Genomic DNA, 12,857 nt, shown 5'->3' with positions numbered 1-12,857 from the left:
TCTAATGAGACACTTATCAGATGCTATTTTGTGTTGTTAGTTATCTTTACAGTGCACATGCTCTGTGAGTTCACGGAGCCTATGTTAGCCTCTTGGGTTGCCCCTGGCGCTTGGCAGACAATAGACCTGCCGTAAATACACGTGGCTGAGTAGAATGGCTGTGTACTGTGCATATTTAGTGGGCCTTCATGCTTAAAGATCCCGGTGCTAACATGATTATTTTCTACCTTGGATCTGTTTACACAACATCTATCTCACAAATACTGAACACTTACCACGTGCCAGGCATCGAGGTCAACATTAGAGACAGAGATGAATATGATATAACCACTTCCTCCAAGGAGGCGAGGGCCATGGGGATGCTCCATTGCAACGGAGTGTAATGACAACAAAGATAGGGGTGTGAACCTGGTGTGTTGGTGGCCCGGAAGGGAGTGGTCAATTCTGGGGAATGAAAGAGAGCAAGCTAGAATGGGAAGCCAAAGAATGAGCAGGACTTAGCCAAAGCCAAGAGGGGGCTGGAGACCTTCCTAGGGTGGAGAACCACAGATCTTGCACCATTGCAGAGACAGACATTACTCTTGACCTACCCACCACTCATTTCCAGCCTTCTTCCCTTTCCAGCCTTCTTCCCTGCCAGCAGAACTTTAGTTCCCTATCTGGAATGATCTGGGATGGTAAGCCTCAGGAGCCAACCCCGTTTATTCCTTTTCATTTTGCCAGTGATTGTTCTAGAGCAGACATGTGACCACATTCTGGTCAATGAGAAATAAGGGGAAGTCAGCTCTGGTCCCTGCTTTGGATATAAAAGGACAGAGTCTTTTTGGAGAAACCCAGCTTTCCCCTTCTTGGCTTGATATTTGCAAATATGACAGCTGTCTTTTGATAGCAGAAAGATAATAGGAGCTTGAAGGTTCTTTGATTTTAACACTGAATAGCAACCAATACTGGCAACTGGACTCCTAGTGTGCAAAAATTTAACCCTGACTGTTCTCTGCTACAGGTAGTTAGATTTTTTTTTCCCCATTGTAGCTAAACACATCATAACTGACTTACACAAAGCTTCCGTTCACTAATTTTCAAAGTTCTCCCTAATGGGTGACAATGAGATCACAGGATTCATACTTCTGAGTTTTACTAGCTGATTATGCTCCTACCCACTAAGACTCAACTCCTTCCTTCTTCAATCTCTCCAGTTATTTTAGGGAGACCCCAGCCGAGCATCTTGGAGAATGTGGCTTTCTCCCTGATTCTCTGTGTCACCTCTCATGCTGCAACAGTATTCTATGCAAAGGTAGGAAGGAGGCCCTACTCTCTGCCTCTGTGTTCCCTATGTCACTGGCCCCACAATGGTGTGAGTGCCTTGAATATCATAAGCCTTTGTCAAAGTACACCTTACAGCTCCTGCCTCCCCCTGCCCATTGTTGGAGAATGGCTGAGGAATGTGAGGCATACTGTTTTCATCTACTTTTCTTTGTGTCTTTCCACAGAAGCCTAGCATCGACCTCTTCCTTTAAACAGAACAAAACAACACCCCCCACCCCAGGCATATCAACCCCCTACTAACAGATGCCTCAGAGTTCAGGTTCATTGGCCCTGCACACTACTCTCCAATAAGCTCAGCCCAGAGTGTAGTTGCATGTGTATATGAAAGAATGGGAATAGAAGATTTCAAAGACAGGCAGGCAGGGACCTTATGCATCAAGCTAAGAATTATAAGCTGTAATTTCTAAGCCAGAGCTTCCCCCAAAGTATGCTGTATGGTGTGTGCTTTCTCAGCTCTCGGGACTGCTGTGCAGAGCCTGGCAGCCAGAGCCCCTAGTCCGGTTACTTCCAGCAGCAAGTGACCTTGTGTGGGTCTAGGAGGGTGGAGCAAAGCAGCGTGGAGCCTCATGGGGCCATGACTTAAAAAGATTGTAAAACGATGAGGAATCATTGAAGGACTTTTAAAAAGAAGCAGTCTGACGAACTTTCCATCTTGGAAGAAAATGAGAGGACAATGGGTGGGAGGGCATAGACAGGGAGCTTGGGATCAAGAATACCAATCTCACCTAAAACAGCCCAGGTTTGAAGTGAGAACAGAGAAAATTATGGAGTAGGAATGAGAAAACAGAGGGATGAGGGATATGAGAAATCTTAAGGAGATGAAACTGATGGACTTGCTAGTTGATTAGATACAGGGAGGGAAGGGAGTATCTGAGATGACTTACAGCTTTTGGACTAAGAACAGGGTGGACAATGGTGTCATCAATATTGGGAACATGTGGGGGAAAGGTATGGAAGAAAGCTGGTTTGAGGTACACGTGGAATTTCAAGAGAGATGACCAGTAGCCATTTCAACATATAGATCTAACACTCAAGAGATCACACTGGTGTAGAGACTTCAGCGTTTTCAGCAGGTAAGTAAGAGTGGAAGCCCATGGGCATTGGTGATACCGGCCAGGGACAACAGAACAGTGACAGAAGAATGCCAAAGACAGAGCAGTGATGAAAGCCCTAACCAGCTAGTCAAAGGACAGTCCTAGAGGGCCTCAATCTCTGTCTCTTTGATTGTCTCTTCTCTGCCTCTCTTGGAGTGTTGGGCTCATTGTCTGCTATTTCAGACTTGACCTTCCTACTAGGCAGAGAACAAACTCAACTGGTCGCCCCAGATTAACCACCTCAGTAAGAGACATTTTCTTCACCTACCATCCATATAACAATCCCTAGAAAGAACTCTGATTGGCTTTGCTTGGATGACATGACCTATGCTTAGACCAAACACAATAGCTAGACAGGGAGCACTTGGATTGGCCAGACTGGGTCATGTGCCCACATCTGGTTGGGAGTGGGGTATAGGGGCAGGTTCTACTACCAGAAAAACAGGGATGATCAAGCTTTCTGGGAAGGTAAAGATAGTTACCACGATCCCCTCCGTATCAGCATTTAAAGAGGTAGGTAGACAAGGTAGTAGAAGGGGAACCAGTGATGAGACAGAAAATTGTCATGTCAGAGTAGATTATTAGCTTTATGGAGGCCAAAACCTGCGCCTTTTTCCTGTCTGTTACCTCCTTCCACCCATCTTCTGGTACCTAGAGCGATGCCTATAATCGCATAGTGTGTATAGAATGAATTTATAAACACTCCACATAAGTAGTGGGGGATTTGTCAAAAGACGTAACAAAGACTAACACCCAGAAACTGGAATTGGACATTATACAAAAGCACATTTTTTAAAGTAGCTGGCCACTACTGACAAATTTATTAACAGATTCTCTGGAAAGAGACGAATTTTTTTTCATGATTTGGATGAAGGCACCATATTGATTTTGGCCAAAATAGTTACAGTTGAGAATTTGATTTGGGAAGTGTCTTAATGGAAATCAGGTGGTGTTGTTTTAAAGAATGTTCATTTTATTGCTCTGTTCTAGGGCTGACTGTAATTTCATGCTGCATTTGCAAGCCTGCAAACAGACACCTTAATTACTGCGGTTGCCAGATAGAAAGAGGAGTGCTAATCAAACCTTTCTTAATTGATGACATACTTCCACCTTTGGGGTACAGATTCTAGGAAGGAATGGAAGTTTGAAACCATAGTACTCAGCAACTCCCCAGATAGTGAGGAATTAAGTTCCTTTCATATCCACTAGGGGGAACCCTAGTGCACATCAAAACCTGGCATTTCTATGTGGAGTGGAATGATAATACCCACGAAAATGTGCTTGTCTGTCAATGGGTGTGTCCTCCACAGTGTAAGGCTTCAGTGATCTGTCATGTTACCATATTTTCCAAACATGAGAGAGTATCATTGAAGGTATGTTTAAAAAAATCAATTGTTTAAACTGTAACTGGATTTAGAAGGGATGCAGTACCCATCTTAGATGAAAGTTTTTATTGTAAACAGAAATTTCTATCATGAAAAGGAGAGTTTTTATTTGTTAGAATCTTTGCTTATTAAAAAAATAGAAAATGCTTAATCTATGCCCTTTGAATTTGAAAGCGCTTAATTTTAAATACCTGTTAGACACCAGTGTGATCTTAATGCTCAGTGGAGTTCTTAAAGTATTATTGGCACTCAGTTGATAATTATTATAATTATTATAAGCTTGTCTAACATAATTATAGTATAAGACTCTTCCCTTTTCAACACAAAGCCATTTTCAAACAAAGTTTGAAAGGTGCTGTAAATTAACAAATAATCCAAATGCAATGTTCAGACTTCTAGTCAGTGGTTGTTCCTCCATATTGTCAATAATATTTTTGTGGGATATTCCTTTTCTCTTTTTGTGTTTATTGTCTCTAACAGAGACCGTTCACAAATTGATAAATATGTATTGTGATAAATATGAGTAAGTCATTGTATCTGGGGCTGTGGGTACCCCCAAAGAGTGACCCCCTGTACCTAAGGAATTTATAGCCTTTAGTGTATAATTCAACAGATGTTTCTTGAACATTGAGTCTGCCCAAGGCCCAGTAAGCTACGTAGGGATAGAACCATCTGTCTAGCTCACTGTGACATCCCCAGATGTCAACACATGTTGAGTGCATGGTAGGTTCTCAGAAGGTATCCGTTAAAGACATTAGAAAGTAACTGAGTAAAGAGTTTAAAGCAAAAAATAAATTATGGAGAGAAACTGAATAAGACACTATTCCTGACCTCAAGGAATCTATTATCGAGTAGAAATACTATATACATGATTAATGGATAGTGTGTAATGTAAATTGCAAGATTTAAATGCTATCATAGACTGGCAAATAAGGTACTATTACAGGTCAGAGGAGGGAATTTGTGACCAAGTGGAGGAATCAGTTCCGTTAAACAAATTCAACAGGCAAGTCTGAGTACAGTGCTAGAATGGGACCTGGCAAGCAAGAGATAACTCACTACCATTCTGGAATAAATGCATGAACATTTACTATTCACCAGGCCCTGTGCTCATTCCTGGGGGCACAAACATGAATCAGAGCTTGATTTCTCTTTTAATTGAATCTTTTACAGAACTCATAGTCTGGTAGAGAGCTTCTAGTATACTTACAGGAATACTCCCAGGAGAAAGTAGCTTTTATACTGAACCTTGAAGAATGAATAGGAGTTTGCAAGATGGAGAAACGAGAAAGATATGTTAGATAAAAGGTATAGTAGGGGCACCTGGGTGGCTCAGTCAGTTAAGCATCCAACTCTAGATTTCGGCTTAGGTCATAATTTCATGGTTTGTGAGTTCGAGCCCCACATTGGGCTCTGCACTGACACTGTGGAGTCTGCTTGGGATTCTCCCTTTCCCTCCGCCCCCCCCCCCCCACACACACACCCCTGCCATGTTCCTCCTTGGCTCCCTCTCTTTCTCTCTCAAAATAAATAAACTCTTTTAAAAAAGTGTAGCACATGCAAAAGCATGGATTCACGAAAGGGCCTGGCTTGTTTTAAAAATACTCCACTGCTGGGGCACCTGGGTGGCTTAGTCGGTTGGGTGTCCAACTTTCGCTTAGGTCATGATCTCATGGTTCGTGGGTTCGAGCCCCACGTCGGGCTCTGTGCTGACTGCCAGCTCAGAGCCTGGAGCCTGTTTCAGTCTGTGACTCCCTCTCTCTCTGACCCTCCCCTGCTCACGCTGTCTCTCTATCTCTCCTGGAAATAAATAAAACATTAAAAAAAAATACTCCACTGCTATAAATGAAAGACAGAATCAGGTATATCCCTAGCTCTTAGCATAAAGCTCTATATGTGGAAGTCCCTTAGTAAATACTTGCTGTTTTCGATAATAATGATGGTAAGAGCCAAAAGATGAGTATAAGTCATAAGTGCCGGTCAAAGCCAAATAATAGGCTCAGTACCAGGTATGTGCCCAAGAAATGCTAGTTCAAATTCCTTCCCAAGGATGGGGTTTGAAATGGGCATTATGAGCTAAATTGTTTCTCTCCTCTTTCGTATTCATATGTTGAAATCTGAACTCCCAGTATTTCAAAATGTGCTACATCTGGAGATGGGGCCTTTGATGAAGTCAAATTAAGTTGGTCAGGGTGGGTCCTAACCCAGTATGACTGGGGCCCCTCATAAGAAGAGGAAGTTTGGACAGAGATGTGTACAGAGGGAAGACCATGTGAAGATACAGAGAGAAAAAAGGCCATCTACAAGCCAAGGAGAGAGGCCTCAGAAGAAACTCTGCTGACATGTTGGTCTCAGACTTGAGGCCCCAGAACTGTGAGGAAATAGATTTTTGTTGTGTAAGCCGCCCGCCTGTGGTATTTTGTTTTGGCAGCTCTAGCAAACTAATACAATGGGTTAACATAGCCTTAGAACCTTGGCACTAATAATGGTAATACTAATTATTTATTGAGCATTTCCTGTGTGCCAGGCTTGAAAACCCAATGAGACAAGAGCCCAGGGCTACATAATTATTGAGTGGCAGTACTGGGTCTGGAACGTAGGCCTGCCTAGGGCCACAGCTAGCCTACAGAGTCTTTGTACACAGAAAAAACATCTTTTCCTTTGGACACACCCAACCCCATGCGAGGCAGCAGTGCTTGGTAAGCAGAAGAAGGCAGGCTGGAGTTCAGTCCCAGTGGGTGGGGTTCTGGGGAAACTACAGCCACAATAAGGTCTTGATCCAGCCTAATTCTGCTAATTGACTTCAGAACAGCACTGTCTCTAGTCCTCAGTCAGCAAGAGAGTCAACATTCTAGGACCACACACCTGTCCCGTCGCCAACATCCCCTCCCCCAACCCCAATCAAAGAGACTGACAAATCTATCTTTGATTATTTTGACTATGAATGTAAGTGTGCCTTTCTTAAAGCTCTTGAATGTTCCAAATGCACAGCCTTCATGGTGGGCAAAAAAAAGCCTTCATGGTGTAAATATTTAATCACCATTAAGAATGTCCAATAAATGAAGGGAGTTGGGTTTCAAATTGGCTGGTTCAGATGATTAAAGCACAGAAATCATAGCAGGGTAAAAATAAAGTACCCTCAAAAAAAAGTACCGTCTTTAGAACTCAAGATGATTTCTATTTCTACTCCACAGAACACTGTGTGGGTCACCTGTCCTTGAGCCATGAGGGAACCGAGAATATCCAATTTCTCTTTTAAGGTTAGTGGGGGGTGACACGGGGCAAGGTTTGGAGATGAGGAAATTTGGCAATCTCTTAATAATCCTGTTACAGTAATAATGAATAAAAATGGAATTTCTCAACTGTATTGAAGGATGGCTGAAGCTCACACTTAAGGAGAAATGTCTAAAAAGGAAAAAGCAGTATGTTCAGTTTCGTGTCTTATTTGAAAATATACTTCAAACGTTCAGCAGTGTTTTAGAGATCATAACCACCCCCGTCCCCCGTCACCTTCTGAACCCTTAGCTCCCAGCAGTTCCTGGTTTACTTTTAAGGTAAAGCTTTCAGTTTTATGATTTAGCTGGAAAAAAATATAATCCTACCCAGTCAAGTTTTCATTTGTCTGTATCACCAGGTTGAACCTAGTGCAGGAAAGTCTGTGCAGAGAGAAGAAAAGTGGAGCTTTTCCATAGCCAGATTTTGGGAGAGCCAAACACTTGGAAAGGTTAGGAGTTCCATCATGCCTACCAGTCTCTCATGCTTCCCATCAATGGACAAACAGAATGTCTTGGTTTAAACATCATTCTAGGTCACTTCTCTACCCATGTTTGGAGGGGCGTTGAGGCATGGTTCTGACAGGAAACAGGAGACACATGTAAATGGACACGTTAATGAAGGGACCATGGCAGAGGCGTAGCCAGGATGAAGCGAGAAGAGCAAGGGCTAGTGATGGAGGAAGGCATGGGCTCTCACAGGCCTGAGAGTCAGCAGGTGGTTACAACCCAGAGAAGGCTGTCCACAGGATCTGTAGCCTTCGAAGGGACACAGCCAAGGCCAACGAACAGAACCACAGGAGGGAACTGGGAGAAGAAATATCTGGACATCAACCATATCCATCTACCTCTGGATCTCCTGCTGGCATCTCCCATTGGCTGAACCCAACCAAAAGCCAAAAAGCAAGGGAGATGCCCATAAATGTCGAACTTCTGGGCATAAAACAGGATGGGAAATGGTATGTGCAGAGAAATGGATCTAGCACAGATCCATCTAGCACAGATGGGGAAGAAGATAGAAATAGGAAGCATTAGAAAAGGTGCAGAAGGCAAGGTGAATGCTCAGTCTTCCATGGGATTGGCACTTGGAATTCTGTGCACAGGATGCCAGTGTCCCAGATATGCTGTTTGGACTTCCATACTCCCAATGCCTTCCTAAGGATGGGTGACAAATGGGAATGTCCTAACCATGGAGACCAAATGCTGAGCTTCCTAACAGCAATGACCCAAGCTCAAAGCCGATGCCAGTTGCTTCTTGCCCACCTTGGTGGGAATATTTTCTAGGGAATGGCAAGGGCATAAGAATCAGAAGGGATGCTGGCTTCGTGGTGAGCAGTGGGCTGCTCGCTTCCAAGTGCAGAAAAACTTTCTTGTCAGCTCAGAGCATCTCCCTTTGTCAGAATCTCAAGGAAATGGAAGTATGAGTGACTGTGAAGTTATCTGTGTGTTAATCTTATCTTCTGCTATTCATTTCAAGAGTTTGAGTTATTATTAATATGAGGGCCCGGTTTCTGGCGGCTCTCCTCTTTGAATGGGTTTATGCCAAGCTGCCAGTTATCAAAGGATTCGGGGCCTCGGATTATGCTGGCAGGGAGCCTCAGAGGTGTGATGGCAGAACAGAGACACAGGAAAAACACCGTATTCAAGAGAGATCAGCATTTTGTGTCTAGTTCTTGATGCCCTTTTGGCTCCATATTTCAAAAGAACACCAAGGAAAATATGAGCAGGGACAGACTTAAATCTTGTGAAAATCAGACAAAAGCTGGTGACCAAGAGATTGCTCAGCAAGTTACAGAGCTTCCCCAAATCTGAAGAGACAATGAACCAATGATTTGTGTACTTTCTTCAGGGTGAATTCCAGCTGGTCTGGGAAAACAGTGTAATGGCTGATGATTTACCATATTTTGCTTTCAACTAGTAAGGGTCTCAGACTCAGTGGTTACACTGATAATTTTTGTGAATGTCTGGAGAAAGGGCTTGAGAGAAAATTCATGACACTGAGTGTATTACCTGAGAAATGAGGTACTAGGTACCAGGAAGATGTCCTAGACACCAGTCTCTTTAATTAAAAACAACCAACATTTAACACTCGCTGTATAGGAAATAGCTCATGTGTTCCTAAAGCTGACTGAAGCCTCTTATTTAGCTTAAAGGAAGTCATTGGACCTTGAGTAAAGAATTGTTTATTTGTACCTTCAACCCATTCTCCCATGTGCAGTTGTAACTCTGCTGGTAAATGACCATGAACTATTAAGCCATGACACAGCAAACAGGACAACAGTAATGTTTGGGGTCAACCAGGATTCCATCACTTTGACCAAAGGCATGGGACAGTATTGCCAAGCATAAGAATGCTCAACGTTTGTCTAGGGCCATGCTGGGTGGGCAAGAAGACGAAGCATTGTGTTCCTTCAGCCACATCGTAACTGTGCTGCATTTGGCCAACTTTTCATGTTGATTGAGTTGCATTCAACTCGGCCTCTCAGCATCAATTCAAACTTCTTAAATGGCTCTTCATCTTATCTGCTTTCAACCATCTACTCATCAGCAGACGAGAAAGGAGGCTGGCTCATTTCTTTTTCCGGTCAGTCACCAAAAGGGGCTGGGAGCTTTGATAAGGGCCTGGATGTGGAAGACCACGTAGATTTGAGCAAAGCTGTGGAGAAGGAAGTGGCCTGTTTTAAATCCTAAGAAGGACGACACTGGCGCTATTCGACCCACTGGGCATTTCCCAAATGCTGCCGAAGGGGTTGTAGCCCAGACAAGGCAGAGAATTCGTTGACCACTAGAACTAATATCTTAGTTGCTTTCGATCTCTGCCACCCCAGTCATCCCTACAGATCACGGTCAGATTTTTTTTAAGTCAGAAAGAAAACTGAAAACACCAGTGAAAGCCATCTTGTGACTGACCAATCACCTACTGAACAGTTCTTAATGTCCTGAGCCTCAGCAGGAAACCACTGAATCTATAAAGTCCTGTCCAGCAGAAATGAGTCTGATTGTGGATGGTCTGGTTAACCCAGATTGCCTTGGATGCCTGAGGGAGTTGATATTTTCTCATTATGAAGACTTTCCCATCTACTGAATGCTACAAATAAAACTGCTCGGAATCAGTCTGAACTGCCTGTTTCCGTGGTAGCAGGCCTCTGTCTGGAGGATAAATCTGCACCATCTTCTTTTTCTTTGGGTTTCGGCCAGTTGTGTTACAAGGAGTTCCGAATGTGCGACAAGTGACACCCGCCAGGAGGGGCTTCATCAGTTCGAGAGGGAAGCTTTGTTGCCAATGGGACTTCCACGCCTGGCCAGACACCAGTGTCCAGGCGAAAGCCATCAAAGACACACAGAATCCACATGCTTAAATATTTATTTCTGTTGTTCGTATTTCCCACACTTTTCAAATGTGAACTTGTGTCCTGAAGGTGGAGCTTTAGTACACAGGAAAATTGGAAAGGGGCGAACATGTTTGTACAAAATGGGGTAGAATCAGCAAAGAATACATTTATATGCTTCCTAGTCTCCTGCATTTTTCATGCCAAAAAGTAGGCACAGATTCTGATTTCTTTCACCATAGGCGCCTGCATCCAATTAAACAGGAAGAAAAAGAAGCATGCTTTCAAGAGTGGGGCTTATGGTCCCAGTAGAATGGTGAGAAACTGTAGCCACCAAAGCCATTTATACTTCTTGCTGGTAGTATTTTTAAAACGAGGCAGCAATGAATTGAGTAGTGATCAAAATGCTGCACCATAGAGTATGTTTAATCCAAATAGCTCCCAAGATGGTCGGCCACTGATTGTACCAACTCGGCAGGACTGAGAGAAATTACTTGGTTACTAGTGAAGTAAAACTATCTCCGGAATGGAATTGAACTGTTGCTTCTCAGCACATAACAACACTGCCACGGCCGGTTTGTGACAGCGGTGGAGATCATTGTGTCTTCATCACTCACAGGGAAAACTGTCAAAATGCCAGCATGTAAATCCCCTACTATGCTGTGAAGGGTTCTGGGAGCTTCTGCAGATGTCTCTCAGATACTACTTTCCCCATTTCCAGCCGTGCAGAAGTTCTCAAAATATTTCAGGGAGGGGGGGACAGGGATTGGGGGAGTGAGGCCTGATGATTTTGGAACAGAGACAGCGTCTGATTTGCTTAACTGATCATCTCCTGGCTAACATCAGCCTGGTGTCCCGGATCTTTCCCCTGCCTCCTCCACGCCTACTGGTTTCTCGGCCACCACCCACCAGAAAGAGCCACCTTACAGCTCATGAGGTTATTTACTGCCCGCTGGTAGGCAAAGACAATGTTCTCCAATTTCAAACAAGGAAATTATGAAGGGAACGGTGACCACTCTGAATCCGGAATATGAGAGCCGCCGCTGGGATGATCCGACCTTTCACTGCACACCAAGAGCGGAAAGTTTTGTTTTTCTGCTGCTTCTTCCTGTACCTCACTCTCCGTTCCTCCAGCCCCTCCGAGCTCCTTCTCCTGCCTTAGCCCTCAGTGCTGAGGAGAGCGTGAAGCACTATCGTGGAGGTTGAAGACCTCCTTCGAGAAGGCTCAGCAGCTGGAGGAAACCCACTGACCCCATCCCCCCCCCCAAACAGATTCCATTTAGAGTTGGGGAACCAGGAGGGGAAGGAAGAAAGGGAATGCAACCAGTTACTCTCCCTGGGCCCTCTGGCCTGGAAGCAAGCAGGGAAGGGACAGAGAGCTTTTTGCAAGGATGCAGAAGGGTCCTCAGGAGCCCTCGGGGGTCCTCAGGTATTAACCTCTGGATCAGCTGCCGAACTCTCCATGTGCCAGTGATGCCAACGGCTGCGTCAGGAAGCTGGGAGGCATTTGTTCACCCTCGAGTCACCCAGGTGTGCAGTGATTTAGAAATTCACCAAGCTTCATAAGTTCTTGCTGGCTTTGGAGGCCCCCCTGGGTGCCTAGGTGAGACCTCAGAGGGTCCAAAGGAAAGGATGAGACAGAGGGAGAGCCTCTAGGGAAATGAGGGTATCTGGCTCTAAGATTTGAAGGCTGGGCTGGGGAGGGCAGGTTGGAGCATTTAACTTGAGGACCTTTTCAGTTCTCACCTGCTGAGAATGCTCTCTCACCAGTATTGTATGGGCCACAGGTGGCACTTGGCTAGGGTAGGATGTGTAAACGGCCCTTGAGCTAGATATGGATTCGAATCCCACCTCCGCTCTTAACCATCATTAGGACCCCCAGCGAGTTCCATAACCTCTCCATGATCATCCTCACCACTAAATGGGGATGACAATAACAGTCACTAATTAAAAGGGTTATTAGGGTCTTAAATGAGTCTTAATCCATGTGGGAAATTGGGAACAGCACCCAGCACATAGTAAGTGCTCAATAAACGTTAGCCTGGCTCATTACGGTTAGATAGCGAGTAGAACTTTCTAAGCGCTAGGTCTGAGAGCCTGGGACTCCGTTGCCAAGGGAGATGAGAGAACCTTTTCAAATATGGGAGCTCTGGCCCCGGGGATTGTCCAGAAGCGGAGTCTCGGCGCCTGCCTTTCCCTCACCTCACTCCTCTGACCAGGGGAAACCCAGCCGCGGTGGCAAGGGCGCCTCGGTCCCCTGAGCCTCTCCGGCTCGTCCCCGTCTCCCGCGCGCCTCCCCAGGGCCTCCCTCCCGCTGTTCCACACCTGTCAGCCTCCCCGCAGCCTCCCTGTGGCCTGAGCCCTGGGCCTCGGCTGCAAACCCTCGGCGCCCTGGGTTCCGGCTCCCCGTGCATTGCGTATCCCCAGGCTGCTCTCGTAAACAAAACCCGA

The 12,857-nt window shown here is 45.0% G+C and overlaps 1 protein-coding gene across 1 annotated transcript in view; it reads left to right on the top strand.

The window, feature by feature from the left end:
• Window positions 1-12,391: 12,391 nt before the first annotated feature.
• PLXNC1 (plexin C1) overlaps window positions 12,392-12,857 on the top strand; it is a 147,300-nt gene continuing 146,834 nt past the window's right edge. The window contains exon 1 of the mRNA XM_077772186.1: window positions 12,392-12,424. Coding sequence (XP_077628312.1) covers window positions 12,392-12,424 — 33 coding nt within the window. The remainder of the gene's footprint in view (window positions 12,425-12,857) is intronic.

Source organism: Crocuta crocuta, unplaced genomic scaffold (genome assembly GCF_008692635.1).
Source record: "Crocuta crocuta isolate KB4526 unplaced genomic scaffold, BGI_CrCroc_1.0 scaffold216, whole genome shotgun sequence".
Taxonomy (NCBI): Eukaryota; Metazoa; Chordata; class Mammalia; order Carnivora; family Hyaenidae; genus Crocuta; species Crocuta crocuta.
Note: the sequence above shows the minus strand (reverse complement) of the source record. Positions and strands in the feature narration are given on the sequence as shown.